Consider the following 22373-nt stretch of genomic DNA (forward strand, 5'->3'; position numbering starts at 1 on the left):
GTTAGCTAAATTATATATTGTGATACGCATCGTATATATTTGGTCCATAGTGCAGCCGCAGTGCATTCTTCAAGCAGCCTATTGCTTGTATCATTAATGATAACAAGTTCCCCCTGTAGCTTTGCTGCCCCAAAATATATATTTTTCAGCCTCACTTGATCTTAAAATACAACTGCACTATTGATAATGGCATGCATGTGACTCCTGTAGCATCAACACATCTCAGCCTCTCAGAGGCCTTTGCTGGAACAGTTCACGCTACAGGCTTCATTCTCCATCACTCCATCCTGCTTCTGGTCCATTAGGCAAGCCGTTAGAGCAAAGAGCCTTAAGTCAGTAGGTCTCTGCTATGTCACTGCCAGAGATTTGCTCTGATATTTCTAGAAGGCAGCCTCTGGTGCTGATGTGAAGCTAGTCTTATGATTTCTCCTTTACAAATATGAGCCATGGTGACTTTTGGTTGACTCTGATAGCCTAAGATTGAATAAGCTGACAAGGTGGTCAGGCAGCTGACAGATCTTGTGATGAGGAGTTTGTGGTATTCACCACATTGTGCATTCCTACCATACCATTCATACTGTACATCGACTAAAGTTCAAATACCAGTTTTACAGACGCCTGTGTGTTCTGCGTGGCAGCACTGCACAGGCACATAGCACGTGTGCATGGCATGTTGCTGGGCAGATACTAATCTTATCATTATCGCAATGTCAGTCTTATCATTAGCTTGGCTGATCTTTAAGAACATTTACAGGTCTAACTCAAGGTCATTGAATATTGCATTTGGACCTTAGTAGGCTTCCATGAATGATATTTTACATGGACTCTTAAAATCATATGCTTCATAATCTGACAAAATGGTGTTCGTTTTAGAATGCAGCAGTGTTTCCTAATAACAATATAATGATGCTTCCATCATTGACTACGTTTGCTGTACTTCAATAATTACGATACTCAAATTGCTTTTGCCAATTTTAGATGACATGCCTTGGCTCCTAGAAATAACTATCAAATGTTGCAATATGACTTATTAGCTTCTAATTCATGCAGAAATTGAAACAACATGGCTCCTTTTTACTGACCTATCATATGCCATAGATTTTTTAGATACTACATTATTTCCCTCATAAAAGTGAAATCAAATTCACGTTTCTTTAATTACTATCATTATCTGTTTTGTATGCTGGTCCTTTCCTGACATTGCTGAGAATCCTTCTGTCAGTCAAAATCATCACTCTGGTGCTCTTTTACCAACAGTGCTATATAATCGGGTCCGTAAGTATTTGGACCACAAATGATTTGGAATGAAGCAATCAAGATGTAATTGATGTGTAGGCTTTCAGCTTTAATTCAAGGGGTTTAACTAAAATACTGCACTAACCGCTTAGGAATGACAGCCATTTTTCATAGTCCCTACATTTTCACAGGCTCAAATGAAATTGGACAAACTAACATAATTATAAATGGAAGGAATATTTTTAATACTTAGATACAAACCCTTTACAGTCAATTACTGACTGATGTCTGGAACCCATGGACTTCACCAAATGCTGAGTTTCTTCCCTTGACATACTTTGCTAGGCCTTAACTTCAGCTGCCTTCAGTTGCTACTTGTTTGTGAGTCTTTTTTGCCATCAGTTTTGTCTTCAATAAGTGAAAAGCATGCTCACTTGGGTTGAGATCAGGTGACAAACTTGGGCTTTTACTTGTCTGACAATTGTCCAATTACTTTTGTCCTGTGAAAATGGGACTATGTAAACACTTCTGTAATTCCTAAACAGTTAGTACAATATTTTTTTGTTAAACACCTTGAATTAAAGCTGAAAATCTATACTTCAGTCACACTTTGATTGCTTTATTTCACATCCATTATTGTGGTGTACAGAGGCAAAATGACAACAATTGTGTCACTGTCCAAATACTTATGTACCCAACTGTATACCAGTGTTTCTCAACTCCAGTTTTGGGGATTCACCACCCGGTACAGTTTCAAACTTTCCTAATTCTTGCTACATTAGCTGGTCAGATGTGAACCCTTCAGGGTCAGGTGTGTTACAATAAATACAAAAGCCCTGGTCTGCTTATGAGTAGCAGATGAGTTAAGAAACAACCTTTGAGCACACATTTCCTTTAAGTTCATTAAAGGCAAAGTCACCCTGAGGGGGCATCTTGACGTTCTTTTCATTTTTTGAATAATCGACTGATACACAAAGTATGTGGAGCAGATGTCTTTGAAATAACTTGTTTAAATAAATGTAGATCTGCACTTTGTGAATGACTGTAGTCAGCAAAATAGTCTCTGATTGTGATAGCCTTGCATTCTTATGCAACATCACTGGCTACATATACAGACTTAATATTTAACTTGGATACCAAGTTTAATATTACTATACATTTCTGTTAAATAAATAATACCACTGTGAAAGTGTCTGTATGTCTTTGACAACTCTGTAATATATTGTTGTGATTCGGCCATTGTGTGCCAAATAATTGGGACCTCTCAAGTAGAGATATGTTTAGCATGCAGCATAGTAAGGGATAGAAGGGCCATGCTGTTCTTCTCACTCTGTTTTTCTCTCAAGTCGACAGCATTTTCCACTATATGAGCGCATTTGCCCCGATAAAACTTTTTTACGACTGGTGTTTGTGGGCTAGTTTTCTTAAATACAATCATCTGATCACGTTTCAATTTTCTGGTGCTGACTGCCTTCAATCAGTTCCTCAGAAGCGTAACTCACATTACCATTTTGCATCTAGTAATCTTTGCATTTCTTCAGAAATAATGGCAGACCAGGAAATTTCTCATCATTCCATGTATTTTAGGGTTAACTGTCAGGATAATACCTTATTTGGCATGCAGAACTAAAGATGCCACAATGAATGGAAGAATATACACAACACAGGATTTGTTTTCCTGTTTTGTAACCCCTATTTTTGGTGATGCTAGTCACTCCGGTTGTTGTCACAAACAGTGTTCGTGTACATTCTATAGAAGTGGTTTTAGGATAAGGGCAGGCAGGGTGGAAATTATAGCAAATTTGGACATGATGTAATTGATGACACATCCCCATGGTTCATCACAGGCAGGACTACTTAATTTACATTTTTCAGATACTTTTATTTAAGCACAGTTGACCAGATGAGGATTAAGGGCCTTTTTCAAGAACCCAACACTGGAACAGAACAATGGATCTCACTTTAAATCTCAACACTATGGATTTAAATTGACAACCATTCATTTCCTAGCATAAAACTTTAACCTCAGACACCACTGTGTCTTGCTATTTCTGAGTCAGAACGTGTTTGTTTTTATAAGACTGACGTCAAAAGGACAGCCTGTTTCACTCTGTCCCTCTCTCGCCCTCACTATTTTTCTAACACGCTGTTCTCTATAATCTCTGTAATAACCAAAACATCATGTTAAAACCTTAGAACAAGTTCTCAGTGTCATATTTGGTCACATTTCATAATTCAAATTTCTCTAAATAAGCAATAGGAGCAGTTCTGTTTGTACATAAATACACATAATAGAATATTGTTCCTGCAGCCTGACCACTATCACATCTTCCCAGTTCCGTCTCTAACATGTGCCACAATCACATCTTCCCCAGTTCTGTCTCTAACGTGTGCCACGATCACATCTTCCCCAGTTCTGTCGCTAACGTGTGCCACGATCACTTCTTCCCCAGTTCTGTCTCTAACGTGTGCCACGATCACATCTTCCCCAGTTCTGTCGCTAACGTGTGCCACGATCACATCTTCCCCAGTTCCGTCTCTAACATGTGCCACAATCACATCTTCCCCAGTTCTGTCTCTAACGTGTGCCACGATCACATCTTCCCCAGTTCTGTCGCTAACGTGTGCCACGATCACATCTTCCCCAGTTCTGTCGCTAATATGTGCCACGATCACATTATCACATCTTCCCCAGTTCTGTCTCTAACATGTGCCACGATCACATCTTCCCCAGTTCTGTTCCCATCATGCACCAGACGCTGTATGTGTTTTCTACCCATTTGTTCGTTCTGGCCTTTCACTATCCTTATGGTATGTGCTGCCTGTTCTAGTTGTTTGGATAGTTAATGGACCTTCTTCACACTGCTGTGTTTATGAGTGCAGAAGCACAAGTAGTAATGTTTTCGGTGAAATAGGGATCGTACTGCCTAATAATATATCCCACCCCTTGACAGGTGCCATTGTAATGAGATAATCAGTGTTATTCACTTTACCTGTCAGTGGACTTAATGTTACGGCTGATAGGTGTGTATATATTTGTGTGTGTGTGTGTGTGGGTGTGTGTGGGTGTGTGTGTGTGTGTGTGTGTATGTGTGTGTGTGTGTGTGTGTGTGTGTGTGTGTGTGTGTGTATGTGTGTGTGTGTGTTAAAATACTAAGTGACAGATATGCTCTGTTTGTTGCTAACACTCACTATCTAGTTTATTGAATCTTGTATGTTCAGTGGGAAAAGGCCAGAATGATAGTAATTGTGAAAGGTGTAGGATGTTCTGAATGCTTTTAATGAATCATTGCGCGAGTGTCCCAAACATGGAGCATTTATCACATCTTTAAAGGAACAGATAGTCACCTTTACTGGCTACAGTCCTCACTAACCTTGGAAGGTTATAGTGGAAAATCACACACTTGGCTTCGGCCTCTAGCTTTCTTCTTTTACAACAGTGTTCTCCCACCACCCCCCACCCCAATACACACACACACACACACACACACACACACACATATCAGTACGTACATGATTTCACAGATTTTTTTTTTATTGTTGCGGCCAAAAATGCTTGATTTTGCTGCGGCAGTGCAATTTGTGGAGTTTTTTGCAGGAAACTACTTGAATTAGAGAAAGCGCTCTTACACAAAATTGTTTTGCACGGCCTTTCGCAGTGATGTTTGTTGGTAAATGAGACCTTTTAGTTTTACTCATGTTTGATGCACGTGAATTGAAGAGGGCTTTGACTGAATGCGCGTTGTGATGACGTCACATGACGTCATATTTGCACATCTTGGCCCAAATATACTATGTGGAAAATCTGCAAAAAAAAGGTTTTGCTTGATTTTGCATTAATTCTGCAGGAGGCACTCCCACTTTCACTCTCTCTCTCCATATATATATATATATATATATATATATATATATATATATATATATATATATATATATATATATATGTATGTAAGTACACTTAATTACTTAATAAGTACACTTATTTCACACACTATGGAGTACAATGGTGGATCATGCTGTATCATGGTCTCTTGTCTGAGTTTTTGCTATCACGTAACAGTGCACAGCATGTGGTTGAACTTTTACCAGGTCAGTCGACAATTGAGGCCAAAGTACCTGAGGATTTCCTTTGGCAACACTACTGTGAAATGTTACTGTTTAATTCTGCACTGTGTGAGAATATGGGAGCGTATGAAGTACATTAATCCATGCTGCCTCTAGGAATGTTCTAGCAGCTTATATACTAATGCAGTCTGAGGCTCAGTGTGTGTGGCGTGTAGCTCTGGAATGTTTCAGTAGTGTGGAAGGTTGGTCTTTTTTTCAGCAAAGGTCTTTCTTGGAACTTTAGAGTTTGACACTTAGCCTGCTTCTTCTGGGAGCTTTCTGAGCTTATCAGCTGCTTGAGGAAATCATCAAGACCTTTTCCACTTGCTCCACTGCTCCAGAGAAAATTGTTGAAATCAGCATTTTAAATTAAATATTTGAAAGAAATTCCAATCACATTGCCTGAATTCAAATAATTACTCATGTGGTTTGTGGAAATAGGTGGTTTGAAAAGGTGTATGTCTGCTATTTCAGTACCATTAAATCCTGATATATTCAGAATGTTTATATGCAAAATGTACAAGGTACATAGGGACGTAATTAAGTAAATCAGTCCTGGGACTTTCAACATAAATACACATACACACAGACAACAACTATCCACTCATCTGCCACTTTAATAGGAACAACTCATTCATGCAGTTATCCAATCAGCCAGTTATGTGGCCGCATCACAAGGCATTAAATCCTACAGGTCAAGAGCTTCAGTTAATATTCACATCAAACATCAGAAAGGGAAAAAATGTGATCTGAGTGACTGACCATAGCATGCTTGCTGATGCCAGACAGTCTGCTTTGAATATTTCAGAAACTGCTGATCTCCTAGTATTTTTGCACATAGCAGTCTCTAGAGATTACACAGAATGGTGCAAAAAAAAACACATCCAGTCGATGTCAGTTCTGTGGGCAAAAATGCCTTGTAGCTGAGTAAGGTCAGATGAGAATGGACAGACTGGTTCAAGCTGACACAAAAGGTACAGTCATGTGAAAAAATAAGTACACCCCATTGAAATTATTGTCTGTTTCGACATATTTGGACAAGCATACATTTGATCATCTTTGAAACAGTGCCTATAAAGTTGATATACTTGAGCAAAACCATGTGGAAAATCTAAGGAATATCTTTTTCAATGATTTATTCAATAGAAATATCAATAGGTATAATATTCTTCTGTGGAAAAAGTAAGTACACCCTTAGCCTCAGAAGCTAGTATAGCCCCCTGTAGCAGAAATGATTTCTTTTAGGCATTTTGCATAATTGTCCACCAGTCTCTGACATTGGCTTGCTGGAATTTTTAACCACTCGTCCATGCAATATTATTTCAGTTGCAAGATGTTTGAGGGTTTTTTTTGCATGTACTGCCCGTTTCAAATCCCCCTGCAACATGTCAATGGGATTCAAATCCAGGCTTTGAGTAGGCTATTGCATAACCCCCCATTTCTTCTTTTTGAGACATTCCTTGGTGGATTTGCTAGTGCGCTTAAGATCATTAACCTGTTGAAAGGTCCACTTTCAGTTCAACTTCAACTTTTGGACATATTGCTTCACATTATCTTCAAGCACTCTTTGATATGATGCAGAATTCATAGTTGAATCAATGAATGTAAGCTGTCCAGTCCCTAAAGCAGCAAAACAACCCCAAGCCATAATATTCCACCACCATGCTTCACAGTATAGAGGTATGAGGTGCTTCTCCTGAAAACCTGTCTTTGGTCACCACCAAACCTGTCTGCTGTTACTGTGGCCAAACAACTCTTTGATTCGTCTGTCCAGAGCGCATTATTCCAAAAGGCCTTGTCTTTGCTTATATACTTATTGGTAAACTGTAGTCTTGCTCTAATGTTCTTTTTAGACAGCAAAGGATTTTTCCTGGCACGCCTCCCATGCAGCTCAAATTTGTGCAATCTCTTTCTGATTGTAGAAACCTGAACTTTGACACCAACAGTTGCAAGGCTTACTAGCAGATCCTGTGATGAAATTTTGGGGTTCTTGGAGACTTCTTTTTGCATCATACGGTCTGCTCTTGGGCTGAATTTGCTGGGACGGCCAGTCCTGGACAAACTGGCACTCGTTTGAAATCTGCACCATTTGTAGATTATTTTCCTTACATGTATTTCAAATAATTTGGAGATCTTTTTAAATCCCTTGCCAGACTCCTAGGCATCCACAACCTTTTTTTCCGAAGAAAAAAAAGTGCCTTACAGAACTGTTTAGTTCTTGGCATGATGACACCACACACCTCAATAAAAAAGGGAAGACCAGACATTAGATATGAGAGGGATATGAATAAGACCGGTTCCACCTGCACTCCCTAAGCAGAGTCTAATCACTGGCGCCCAAATTGAACACCTGATTCTAATTTTATGGATTTGAAAGTGTGATAAATGTAGGGATGTACTTAATTTTTCCATGTGACTGATCTCTTTTTTGTTTTTGTTTTTCATTTAAATTCTGAAAATTATTACAAATGTCAATTTGATGTGTCATTTGTTAGAGTGTATCACCTTTATTAATAGGCACTGTCATACATGATAAAATGTTTGCTTGTACAGATATGTCAAAAAAAAACAACAGTAATTTCCATGGGGTGTACTTATGTTTTTCACATGACTGTATCGTAATTCATATAACCACTATATACAACTGTGGTGAGCAGAAAAGCATGTCAGCATGCACAACACATCAAAACTTTAGGTAAATGGGCTACAACAGCAGAAGACTACATCAGATTCTACTACTGTCAGTAAATAAAGGGAATCTGAGGCAACAGCAGGCACAGGCTCACTGAATCTGGGCAGTTGAAGAGTGGAAAAAAGACCATGGGGCTTTCCTGTTGTGGAATAATTATTGACTTGCAAATTATTAACTTTTTTTTTCTTGTTAGATTACATTATGTGGTTATTATGATTATATGATGATTATTATGGCCTCTGCTATACAAGTCCATGTGAGTTAGTTACTAAAGAATTACTGGATTACTACACAAATTATAATGTATTAGAATGAGCACATTCATATAGAAATATAATTTGAATTACTGCTGTGGTGTGAAACATTGTAAATTAAATTTGGATAGTGGCCAGGTATAATGAAAATAAGCATATTACAGATATTAAGTATTCCAGACAATTCTGTCTTTTCCCACTTAGCTTTATGGCTTAAGATGTCTATGCAAGCTTAGCCTAACTATGCCTTTAGAATACTGACACAGCACACTGCAGCTATTTGCCAGACGTTGGCACTGGCATTATGTTGCTTGTGGAGTTTGCATGTGCTCCATTAATTCTCTTTCTACTTGTCTTTCTTTAAGCATATCTCTGTGTCTCTCTGCTCTAAAGAGAACATGACTGTCTCAGCTATCAGATCTGTACTGTGATAAAGCCATAGAGCAGGTCAGATTACAAACCTGGTGAGTTTTGCTTTCTCAGAAAAGTCTTGAACACATCACACCATGAGGAACTTTGTAATCATCTGACCTCCTAGTAGAGCAAAGGACACACATACTTGTGACCTGTTGAGTCATGGGCTTGGTCCTGCTTTGAACACAAAGCTGGTTTAAATATGTGAAATATATAACTGATTTATCCAACAATGTATGTGTTTTTGATAATGCATAGCAAATAGGAGCATCATGGAGTCATGAAGACAGTGCTGGGGAAAGTCATGTTATTTTTAAGGTTTAATTTTTCAATTAAAAAATTATACTGTTCCATTACATTCAAACTTTTTAACAATTATAATAATAATAGCCATACAATGCAGAATACCCTCCTACTACTCAGTACAACACTTACTATGCCTTATATCTCTTAGAAATATATTATTAAATCCATAATTGAATTGAAATGAAAGTAGTTTAGTTGTTTATATGTTTTGTTTTCAGTGAGCACTGACTGAACAGAAATGTACATTCTTTAAATCTTGGCTACCTGAAAAAGATGGATTAAAATGTTTTACTTAGGCAATGTATGTGCTATTTATTGAGCAGACACTTTAAGCCAAAGCAAGGTAAGAATGAAACTGGAAACAATTTAAGCATACAGAAGTTCTCTGGCAGAGCTGGGATTTGAACTAATATCTTTCTCATTAGCTGTTAACATTAACGGTTGGTCAGCCACTTCTTCCAACCTTAATTATTATCAATTTGTTAAATGTATATTTCACACACGTTTCTATGCATTTAATGGGATTTTTCACATTTTCTTTATGCACACTCCAGACCATGTATATATGCAAGAAACTAGTGGTAGAAACGTGTAATAGCAGGTAAACTGACTATGCGGATCTTCTATATCACTATATATATGTACTGTCTATCATATCAGCACAATTGGGAGAGTAATTGCTAGTTTCGGTGCTCACAAGTTGCAGACAGATGACACAGACAGAATGTAAAGTAAAATCATATAAAAGGAACATTTAAAGATCGATTGGGATTATGCCTTGTTTGGAGATTTGGCTCATGCAGCTTTGCTGAGGAAATATGTTTTTAACACCACTGGAACCTCTATGCTCAGAGTGAGAAGTAATTCATCAGTCAATTTTGTTTGCCCAGTGCAGTTTTAGTTGATCTCTATTCCATGGTTTTTACCTATGGGTAAATTTCAAAGAGAAATTGGAGAGGGTACTGGCTTTTCCCAACCAACTAAGAGTTGAGGAATGACGCATCTCATCTTTATTTATATCACTAATACTGCAATAAAGTACATTTCCGAAACCAGTAGCGGAAAAGACTTTTCAAGCCATCGCAGAGTTTGTAAATTGGGGAAATTAGAGTACACACACATACTCATAAAATATATGTGTTTTTAACTTGTATTTATTTATTTGTTAGACAAACTACTTGTAAAAGTGCAAAATAAACCATTTTTGTTTTGCTGTACTTCACGCAACAGTATCTTTACTTTTTTGTCAGTGAAGTTCATCTTCTTAGACCTTTTGGAATGTTTCATGTCATCTGAAAGGAACATTGCGAGCAGGCTACAGTGCTTTTTAAAGGGAAGTTGTTTACCATATATGCCAATTTGAGGGTGTTTCTTTATGGAAATGAGCGTAGCCGTGTACAAGCACATCAATTTACAATGTGTGGAATGTATTAATGGCCATTATGTACAGCTGTGCATACGTGTGTTTGTGTGTGTGTGTATGTGTGTGTGTGTGTGTGAGAGGGTGTGTGATAAAAACCAATTTACTTATGCACAAATTGAGTACTTGTTTTATGCATGCTTTGATAAATGAGACCCCTGGTCTGCAGCGATAGAAGCACTGAATCCTAACCACTACACTACCAGGCAGTCATTTCTCAACTATGATACAGAATATGTCTTTGTCTTCACTGGATTATACGTTACCATTAGGCAGCTGCTACTGGGCTTAAGGTTATTACTGGATCTGGTAAGAGCCGGTATGGAAACTGATGGGTTGAAGTGAAATAGACCCTTGGAAATGTGCTGAAACAAACATTAACAAAACAGGATGTGTGAAGTAACTTATTACACATATCTCCAAAAGGAAAGCAGTTTGGTCATTTCTGTGCTCCTTGGGAATGATTCTTTGAATTCAGTATATTAGGAACATTCTCCCACTACTACTTTTTTTTTTTTTTTTTAAAGCTCTGAGACAACTTTTTCTCTATTTTTTAGTTAACAGATGACATACAGTGAGTGTTATAAACCCCATAAGCAAGTCTGTTTGAGATACATGGTTGGATGCTAATGTTGTTTAATTATGTTAAGTAAACAGTTTGAAGCTTCACTTGCTCATTAGCTACAGGAACGTTGTAGCACCAGTCAAAATTTGAAGAAGTAGTCCTAAAACTAACAGTCAGTAATTTGAGCCAGATGGTTCGTGGATCATTGCAAATACAAAATACTGGAGTATACAGTGAAAATAATGAGTGCTGTTGGGCAAACACTCAGAGCTATGCTTCAAGACTGCTGACGCAAGTTTCTTTGTATTTGAGTACTTATAACTAATTAATGTGTGTGTGTGTGTGTGTGTGTGAGAAAGTAATCAGACCCCTTCACATTTTATACCATTTACTGTGTTATAGATTAAATCTAAACTTAATTAAACTGACTTTTTTGCCCATTAATCTTCATACACTAATCCATAATGACAAATCAAAAACAGGTTTTTAGAAATTGCAGATTTTGGCAGCAATTACAAATTTGAATCTTTTGGGTAAGTCTCTATGAGCTTTTCACATCTGGATTTGGGCAGTTTCTTTTGGTTGGGACACTCAAGGGCATTTAGGGACTTGTCCTAAAACCATTCCAGCGTTGTCTTGGCTGTATGCTTCGGGTCATTGTCAAGCTGAAAGGTGAACCTTTTCCCCAGTCTGAGCACTCTGTATCAGGGTTTCTTGAAGGCTGCATTCATCCTTCCCTCAATTGTGACCGGTTTCCCCATCCCTGCCACTGAGAAACACCCCATAGCAAGAAGCTGCCACCACCATGTTTCACAGAAGGGATGGTACCAGCCAGTTGTTAAGTCTGGTTTTGCCAGACATAGCAATCTGAGCATTTGTCTCAGACCAGAGCAGAGAATCTTTCCTTGTGCTCTCAGAGGCCTGTATGCCTGCCATATGCTTTTTACTCAGAAGTGTTTCAGTTAAATGTGTAAAACAATAAAGTGTGCAAAAACTTAAATGGTTTGAATACTTTCCAAATCCGCTGTACGTCAATGGGAGGTCCTTTCAAGGATCTTAATACAAATGTGTGTGTGCATGCACATTCCAATAATTTCGATCTAATCTGATATTGCATCAAACCCGTAGCACTCATCAGGAGTCCTGTGATACTCAGCTGTCCTGTGACATGCATTATGTCATGTATAATACAGAGCTGTAGTTTTTGCAGATAGATGTATATTTGCTGGCTCACTTAGCACAGATGTTGTTGACTTTCTTATTGAATACGTTATGGCCTAGACTGCCTTGGATGACAGTATTACCTTGGAGAGGTTTGTTAAAAATAAATGGTTATGCTACAGTGAGTCATTTTAATTACAGTATTTAATTTTACTTAGTGACAGATACATGTTAATTCCAGCCATAAGTCTGAATTCGCTAATCATTTTTAACATTGTTTAAGTGGCCATGTTTACCCAAGAAAGGTTAGTGCACTTGGCTGTGAACCATTAGACCCCCAAATTCTGATATATTTAAACGTGAGTCAGAACACTCAAAGCTCTCTGCACTTTCAGGCAGCTAAAATAAGATATCTACCCAGAGGAGAAACTCTCTCACACGCCTGGTTCTGAATTGAAAAGAAAAACGAATGATGTGAACCACCAACACTCAGCCAGTCAGGACAAGTAGCTACCTACAGTCCCCTTTGAATCTAGTGGAACGGTAAGGCCGATTAATTTGTTTGTGCTATACACAAAATGCATGTTCAGTCACGTTAAGGTCTGGGTATTGACTTGGCCAGTCTAAAACCTTCCACTTTTTCCCCTGATGAAGTCATTTTTGAGTTGGCAATGTGTTATGTATCATTGTCTTGCTGCATGATAAAGTTTCTCCCAATTAGATTGGATGCATTTCTCTGTAAATTGGCAGACAGAATGTTCCTTTAAACTTCTAAATTCATTCTGCTGCTACCAACATAAGTTACATCAAGATTAGTGAGCCTGTTCCAGAAGCACCTGTGCAAGCACATGCCATGACACTACCTCCACCATGTTTCACAGATGCGTGTGTATGTTTTGGATCATGAGCACAGTGTCTCTTTTATCTTAAAGACTGACCCTTTTCTACCTTGTTGGTTTGTGTCCCTGGTCATACTGTGCATGACACAATCTTTAATTAAAATGCAGTGAATTTAACTCTTTTTTTTTTTTTTTTTTTTTTTTTTTTGTTGTTGTTTTGGGGTTTTTCTTCACAGCTCTCACAATGTTTCTCTTATAAGCTATTGTTGTTTTCATTGGGCGACCCATTCGGTGTCTGTTGTTCAGCACACCAGTGGTTTCTTTCTTTTTTAGGACATTCCAAACTGTTGTATTGGCTAGGCCCAATGTTTGCGCAATGGCTCTGATTTGATTTTCCCTCTTTTCTCAACTTCAAAATTGCTTTTCTCAACAGAGACAGCTCTCTGATCTTCATGTTGGCTTAACGTTATTAACAACAAATGCAGTCTTCAATATTTTGTTGGGTGGTCTGATACAAAATGTGCTATGTTCTATGTCATTTAACACATTTACATATAAATACCAGGAAATAAAAGCTGAACTTCTAAACTCTCTTCTCATCTCAAACCCGTATGTCTTCAGTCTACTGATTGGCCTTTTCATTCGTTAAACCTACAATATAGATCACTTTGTAGGTGTACAAACTATTGACTTGAGCCCATCTGTTGCTCTGCCTGTTGCTCTCTCTATCCGTCGGTGGAAATGTACCACCACAAGCCAGATGTTATTTGGATCCTCTCTGCTTCCAACCTGAGAATAATAAATATGCGGTACCATCTCAGTGAATCATCATCTTTTTAAAGCCCATGTTGGTAACTGAGTTTCATGATTCCTCCCAGTTATAAGTACTTCAATATTCGTTGCAGATGCATCAGCCTGCTTTCAGACCAAAACATGTGTAACACTGGCCATCTTTAGCTGCAATCATCCAGTCAAGCCTACATGAGCATGCAACGGTTATTTTAAGCCTAGCTGTCTAATGTTACCTAAGCCCTTTAAAGTTCACTCCAAAACTAGTTTTTTTTTTTTTTTTTATGAACAAAATATTGAAAATATTGAACTTGCTCTTCTTTTGTTACCCATTTTAATGAAGACTTAATATCATTAGTTATCTTTGTGTAGAAACTATGCACTAAAGGTCCACCTTTGGGGTTTAATGGTTGAGTGCAGCTGAATATGGTCAGTGTTTCAAAATATTCAACCATTTTGCCTCACTTGCTTACATTACATTTACAGCATTTGGCAGATGCCCTTATCCAGAGCAGCTTATATTTCTCTCTCTGTCTTTTTTTTTTTAATACAATTGAGCAGTTGAGGGTTAAGGGCCTTGCTAAAGGGCCCAGCAGTGGCAGATTGGTAGTGTTGGGATTTTGAACTCATGATCTTCTGATCTGTAGTCCACCGTCTTAACCCCTGGGTTACCACTGCCCAATGCTTCATTTGACTTCCTTAAAGAAATCATGTTCATCATGTTTCTTTTTTAGGACATTCCAAACTGTTGTATTGGCTAGGCCCAATGTTTGTGCAATGGCTCTGATTTGATTTTCCCTCTTTTCTCAACTTCAAAATTGCTTTTCTCAACAGTGACAGCTCTCTGATCTTCATGTTGGCTTAACTTTATTAACAACAAATGCAGTCTTCAGTATTTTGTTGGGTGGTCTGATAAAAAATGTGCTACATTCTATGTCGTTTAACACATTTACATATAAATACCAGGAAATAAAAGCTGAACTTCTAAACTCTCTTCTTATCTCAAACCCGTATGTCTTCAGTCTACAGCAAAAAAAAAAAAAAATGAATTGACCTTGCCATTCTAACAGTTTCGAAGCATATTTTTCTAGTGTTTGATGAGTTTTGTTATATTTCAGTCTTGGTTTTTTATTTACATTGGATGTTTAATATAGTACTCATGTTTGGTATCAGACAAACATAAATAATTTACACTATGTTTTCTGGAAATGTAATGAAATACAGCTTGGGCTATATAAACTAAAAGTCACAGTAATTTAATAAAAGAGCAGTATCACTGACCTTCTCATTATTTGACTTTGATTCATTGATTGTTCTACAGAGTAAAATCCCTAGTGTTGAATTAACACCCAGAGTGTTTATATGAGTCCAATGGACTTATATAAACACTGAAGGGTGTGAATTCAACACTGTGGGTGTTAAATCAACACTGGTGATTTTGCTGTGTACTTATACATTCTGGAAGCTTTTAGTTACCTACAAAAATACCGGCTGGTAATTACTGTAGCATCTTAGCACAGACAGAAGTCTGCGCACTGCAGTGTACATGGGTCTACTGTAGGCAGGATGAGGGCTTATTGGGTAATGCTCTTCATCACAAGGTGTCTCTGGTAGTCATGTGACTTGTGTGAGTATGGGAATGTTGTTTTTAGATGTGCGTAGTATGGTTATTAGGAACGTGGCTATAAATTCAGTGTGATGCTTTGTGTTGTTCGTCGCACATCTGTAGGCTGCTGTGCAACCGTGACGAGTAATTTACGTCACTGTGATGTTTGTGTGAGTGTTGTTGCAGCGCCTGCGCCGTGAGCTATTGTGGAATCGTTTAGAGGTCAGTGCAATGTTGTGTTTCTATTTTTGACTGGCGGGTCCAGACTGAGTCACTGCAGTGGTCTTGGTGACATCACACCCTCTGTGCTGCAGCTTATAATAGATTAAGCTTGTCGTGCACACGCGTACATGATATATCTCCTTTTCTCTCTCTCATCGTGTGTGTGTGTGTGTGTGCTGGCAGCATCGAGGTAAAGGTACACGGTTTCAATTTATGCCTACATACAGCATCCTCTGCGTTTTCACATTTCCTCTCTTCTAAATGAACGAAGCAGCCCACACATGGTCCCCACCTGCATGGTTCATCTGCAGTATTTCTGTACACCTACATGTACAAAAAGTTTATTATGTTGCCACTGATTGGCCTTTTCATTCGTTAAACCTACAATATAGATCACTTTGTAGGTGTACAATCTATTGTCTTGAGCCCATCTGTTGCTCTGCCTGTTGCTCTCTCTATCCGTCGGTGGAAATGTACCACCACAAGCCAGATGTTATTTGGATCCTCTCTGCTTCCAACCTGAGAATAATAAATATGCGGTACCATCTCAGTGATTCATCATCTTTTTAAAGCCCATGTTGGTAACTGAGTTTCATGATTCCTCCCAGTTATAAGTACTTCAATATTCGTTGCAGATGCATCAGCCTGCTTTCAGACCAAAACATGTGTAACACTGGCCATCTTTAGCTGCAATCATCCAGTCAAGCCTACATGAGCATGCAACGGTTATTTTAAGCCTAGCTGTCTAATGTTACCTAAGCCCTTTAAAGTTCACTCCAAAACTTTTTTTTTTTATGAACAAAATATTGAAAATATTGAACTTGCTCTTCTTTTGTTACCCATTTTAATGAAGACTTAATATCATTAGTTATCTTTGTGTAGAAACTATGCACTAAAGGTCCACCTTTGGGGTTTAATGGTTGACTGCAGCTGAATATGGTCAGTGTTTCAAAATATTCAACCATTTTGCCTCACTTGCTTACACTACATTTACAGCATTTGGCAGACACCCTTATCCAGAGCAGCTTACATTTCTCTCTGTCTTTTTTTTAATACAACTGAGCAGTTGAGGGTTAAGGGCCTTGCTAAGGGGCCCAGCAGTGGCAGATTGGCAGTGTTGGGATTTTGAACTCATGACCTTCTGATCTGTAGTCCACCATCTTAACCCCTGGGCTACCACTCCCCGAAGCTTCATTTGAAACATAGGGGAGTTTGAAACATGTTCATGTAAACATATGAAGCTAAAACTTCCTTTATTTACGTCATTGGCCATTTTCTCTGAAGAGTGAAGGTAAAGCTCGTGCAAAACTAGTAATGCTAAACACATTCCGTTAAAGTTCCTTGTTTCTCCATGGACTACATTGTTCCTCTTTATGATTGATCGTTGAAATTACAAACCTACTAAGCAGTAGAACCAGTACAATGTTTTAGCATAATGTTATGGTTTCAACCTAACTTGACCATTGTAGCCTATGTGACATTTGCGAAACTTTTTAAATAAAGCGGACACAGTATTGACTGCTCAATCTACTGAAATTCCAAAATTAACACTTTCTTATCCACTTCCACAGTGTCAATTTTATCTTAAAGATAGTTCAGACTGACCCTTTTTTACCTTGTTAGTTTGTGTCCCTGGTCATATTGTGCATTACACAGTCTTTAATTAAACTCTTTTTTTATGTCTCCACACAGACAAGGGCAGGGGGAAAAAATAACAATATTATCCAATGATATAATGTGTTCCAGAAGACTAGGATCCATGTTGATTTTGAAATGCCCATTTTTCCAGTCATATTCTGAAAATCAGTCAAATGGTGTACTGGACATATGGCACATTATGGAATAAAAATTATGGCATAGTAGTGCGGCAAGGTAGCATTGCCTCATCACAGCTCCAGAGTCACTGGTTCGATTCTGACCTCGGGTTACTGTCTACAGCTTTTCACATGTTCTTATCTTATCTGTGTGGGCTTCCTCCGGGTTCTACAGTTTCCTCCCACCTCCCACAAATGCCTGTAGGTGCATTAGTCACTCTGAATTACCCCTTCCTATGAATGCCGTTCCTCAAATGGTGTATTCCTGCCTTGTGCCCAGTGTTAAAGTAGTTGTGACCAAGATTAAACAGTTTCTGAAGATGAAAGATTGAATTATCTTTAAGAGGTCAGTGTTTAACAGAAAGATGTGTGCAAGGCTATAAAACCAGGCCTTTTTGTTCTGCAGCTCAAAATCTGCATCAAGGTCAAACGTGGGGATAAATACGCTCAGTCGTAGTCCAATTGTCAATGGCACACTACTTATTTAATTACCTCAGGTTAATATCCCTGCAGAGCTGTCATTTATCTCTTGGGTTTGTTCTGCTTCAAAGGGTCATTACACTTTGTGAGAAATGGAGAAAAGAGAAGAGGGAGGGAAAGCAGCTAGTGCTACTTGGTCTTTTCTTTGCACAGCCCTGCAGAATGTAACTGTTACACAGGGACGGTTAACGTGTCTACATTTAGTTTACTCAGCTCTTTAGTGTCAAAGCACAGGTCTTTGTTTCCATGTCTCTCAATCTCTCGGACTCTCTTTATGTCTTTTTCTCTTACGCTGCTTAGTCATAGCAGAGCTGTGTTTTGCCACATCTGTCGTTGATGAGGAAGAGAACGTTCAGAATCATTAGCTTCAAACAGGCCTTATATAAGCATAATCCTGAGTGATGTTTCATAAATGAATGCATTTATTCACACAAAGCTGGGCAGCTCACTAAAGCTTCTGAGAGGGAAATGGAGGAAGAATTTGTGGGTCAAATGACCAGTTTTTGTAATGTATATACAGTTGTGTCATGAGTTAGTCATTTAGAAACTCATTTATAATGGGAGTCTAAGAGCAGGTATTGACCTCCTTCAATAAAGTTTTATGTGAACCGTTTTTTTTGTTTGTTTGTTTGTTTGTTTGTAGAACGATTTCACGTTTTTTTGTGTTGGGTTTATGCTCTGTAGGAAACACATACAAATACAGTAGGTTAGAAAATGGTGAAGTGTTCTTTTTAAATGATGTAATGGTGTCATCTGAGTGCAGATTGAGGTCTTTTGCATCTTCCTAGTCACCATTTAGCAGAACACAAATGCTTAGTAAATGGACATAACCCTTCATTGTTGGTTGAGTACAAAGAGTACGCATGCAACAGATTCACTTCTGGGTATCTAAAATTCCTGAGACTGATGTCTGCCCACACAGCTGGAGGAACAGAAGGTGTAAGCCTGTTCCTGATGGGTGCATAATTACTTTTTCAATTGTCCCTGACGAAAGCAGCCCAACTCTTCCATGTGGTAAAAGAGCTAAACGTAATGAGCCTTCTGCTCTGGGCACATGGAGCAGAGTCATTAATTCTGAATTCCTGCCATGAAGGAGCAATGAACACACATGCCTGACAGGAAGTCTAAGAAGCTGTGGAGGTAGAAATGCACGCAGAGGTTAGTTGGTTGACGGCTGAGAGGACTGACTCACACTCATTCCCAGAGCACATTTAAGAGCCTCGATAACAATGATGCCAAAGATTGTGATGCTCCGAGACAGGTTTCTTGGCCGAGAGTCATGATTACAATAAATAAATAAATAAATAAATTACTGTAAGCTGTGTGGGTAAGATTGACTTCATGTCTTCAAGGCTACAGTAATGCAGAGACTGGAAATGACATGGCATTGTATTACTTTGTTCCATATTGTCTTTTAATGTGCTTTTCTGGGTAATATTGTGAATTAGATATGTTCACTAATAATCATGGAGTAGAGGGTTATAGGACGATGGCATGGGCACATAGTGTAAACAATCAACATCCTTTGCAGTGTTTACATTCATTTCTTGCCTGGTATTTCTGTCACCAATCTTCAAAATTCTTGTGTTTGTATTGTGCTGTCTGCATCTGCCCCAACACATTTTGTGTACTGTACACAACTTGCTGATGGACAGCCCATGAGGCCACTATGACATTGTTTTGGCCCTATGGACCCATGTGACCCTAACATGTCATGTTAAACAAGTTTAACCAAGGTTGGATTATCCATATATGGGATTGGGTGAGTGCCCTGGGGTACCAGACAGTGAGGGGCACCAAATGATTAAGATAATGACTAGACCTTTAAAATATTTGTATATATGGTAAATATGAGAAAAGAAGGCTGTGAAAAATTGTCTTTATCATTTAACCTTTTGATCTTTTGTTAAAAAAGAATTCACAAAAAATACTCTGCTCTCATGGATATCAAATAATTGCAAACAAAACACAGGTTTACCAAAAATAAATCTTTGTTAAATATAGGTGTGCAACAATTATTGGTGCCCTTTTAGTCAATACTTTGTGCTACCTCTCTTTACCAAGATAACAGCTCTGAGTCTTCTCCTATGATGCCTGATGAGGTTGGAGAATACATGGCAAGGGATCTGAGACGATTCCTCCATACAGAATCTCTCCAGATCCTTCTAATTTCGAGGTCCATGCTGGTGGCCTCTCCTCTTCAGTTCACCACACAGGTTTTCTATGGGTTTCAAGTCAGGGGACTGTGATGACCATGGCAGGACCTTGATTTTGAGGCCAGTAAACCATTTTTGTGTTGATTTTGATGTATGTTTTGGATCATTGTCCTGCTGGAAGATCCAACCACAGCCAATTTGAAGCTTTCTGGCAGAGGCAGTCAAGTTTTCATTTAATATCTGTTGATATTTGATAGAGTTTATGATGCCATGTATCCTAACAAAATGTCCTGGTCCTCTGGCAGAAAAACAGCCCCAAAACATTAAAGAGCCACCACCATATTTAACCATGGGGATGAGGTACTTTTCCATAGGCCCATGTCTATCTATAGTGTCAGTTTTTATTGTTGGCTCTTACATTTTTGTGTAGTATGTGTGGTGAGCCTGTACTTTAGCTATAAGTTCATGTAAAACTATGGTCTAGCCATAGTCTAGCCATTGGGTTATAGCCATAGTAAGTTTCACTTTTTTTATGTGTAAAGTGCAAGAAGCAGGGGTACTTTAAGTATGGTCACCCTAGGGCACCACACTGTTAATCATGGCGAGAGTATAACGTAAAAGCTTATAAGTTTTCTTGAATGTATGTGTGTGTGTGTGTGTGTGTGTGCATGCATGGACCTCTGCATTGGACTGCCTTGCACTCCAGTGTTCCCAGGATAGGCTTTGGATACATTGTTACCCTGATGATGATAAAGTGTGACGAAAGAGATGTGATGCGTGAGATCCAAGCAAACAGTGGACGTCCCCCGGACGTTGCGAACGTCCACTTAGGTCCGCATTATAACGTTCGACGTTTCAAGGACAAAGTCATAACGTAAAGCATAACATTACTGAATGTGTTCATTTCAGCGAAAGCCCCTTAAGCTTCCCGAATGGCTGCTGGACGACCTGTGAACGTCCCCTTTAACGTCCCAAGGACGTCAAGGGGACAATACACACGGACGTTCGGTGGACGTTCGTAGAGGCCATTTAGGGGACGTCCTGGGGACCTTTTTTTGTCAGCTGGGATGGGCCGTTGGAGTTTTATTTCCTTCGAAATGTTCTATTTCATATTGCCTACTGATAGCAGACTGGTTAAGCTATCCTCCCTACGCTGAAACTTTCACGGCTCTCAGGGAAGCTTAAGCTCTTGTTTGGGCCTGACACCCACCTTATACCAGTGTTTCATTCACAGTTGATCTGTCACAAGTTTCATCCTACACCTGTATAAGAACACAGAACCAAGATGCATGTCTGTGGATTATTGAGAGAGCTATAAGCCATGGCAGCTGAAATATGGTGCTGGAGGTTTAGATTCCAGCATAGTTGGGTGATTATTCTTTCTCTTTTTTTTCTGCTGTAACATATCCACTCATTAGCAGAGCAGGGAAATCACTACACATTACACACTACACACTAATGCTGCATTAGCGACACTTCACTGAACTGACTGATTAAACCACCCCGGGGTCATTTGAGATCACGGAGAGGAAGAGATGATCGGACAAACGGGTGAAAATAAAACCTGGAAGACGAACGCGTGAACGCGAGAAGGTCTCGGCTCGTCCCGCGCCTGCTGACGTCAAGACAACAGCGTGACGTCTGTCTCAAGGGGGCGTGTCCGGGCGCCGGGTAAAAAGCAAAACGCAGCGCACCGACTCGTCCGTTAGTCCTCTACCGCTCTGAAACAAGCTTAGAATCGGACTACACTCGAGCGACTTCACATCTTTTCTACGTTTATATTATTTATTGATTATTTATTCGTGAATGCGCTGCACACTCGCTACAATTCGAGCTTAAGGACACTCGTCATGTAATCTTAGGAGCATACAACAGCAGCAACATCTGTCTGAAGAGAAGATACAGCAACAGCGTCTCGAACTTAGAAACTCAACGAGTTCGTGTTTGAGGTCTGTTTTGTCGTCGTCATGCCCAGCCTGCGTCAGTCATACACGGTGACAGTGCCTGAGGAGCCGCCGGCCTCCGTTTTCCCCTTCAGCAAAGCGGAGGCGCGCAGGAAAAGCGCGTCCGTGTCGCGCTCCATGCTGGTCTCCACTTTCGTCGGACTCCTCATTAACCAGGCGAAGGTAAGACACGATCCACGAATCTGTCCTTCACACGTGCGCTTTCTTTAGTCGAGTAATTTTGGTCGTGTTGGGATTTTTGTTTTTCAGCTTAAGTGCGTAAAACTTGTCTGTGTTATCCACAGCACCACAGACCTGCTGCGCGCAAATAAACGCTGTATCCTACCTGTAACCAGTTCTCGTCTCAACATG

The 22373-nt window shown here is 39.2% G+C and overlaps 1 protein-coding gene across 3 annotated transcripts in view; it reads left to right on the forward strand.

Moving 5' to 3' along the window:
- The window catches only part of usp2b (ubiquitin specific peptidase 2b), a 55164-nt gene that overhangs the window by 20009 nt on the left and 12782 nt on the right, over nt 1-22373 (forward strand). Inside the window, exon 1 of one of the 3 annotated variants that reach the window (XM_053677058.1) lies at nt 21739-22184. The exons of 1 other annotated variant lie outside the window; for it this stretch is intronic. In XM_053677058.1, the coding sequence (XP_053533033.1) occupies nt 22026-22184 (159 nt within the window). In that variant the 5' untranslated portion in view covers nt 21739-22025. Of the gene's footprint in view, nt 1-21738; nt 22185-22373 lie in introns of those variants that run through there. One more of the 3 variants, XM_017460024.3, reaches the window with a different exon arrangement.

Source organism: Ictalurus punctatus, chromosome 28 (assembly GCF_001660625.3).
Source record: "Ictalurus punctatus breed USDA103 chromosome 28, Coco_2.0, whole genome shotgun sequence".
Classification (NCBI taxonomy): domain Eukaryota; kingdom Metazoa; phylum Chordata; class Actinopteri; order Siluriformes; family Ictaluridae; genus Ictalurus; species Ictalurus punctatus.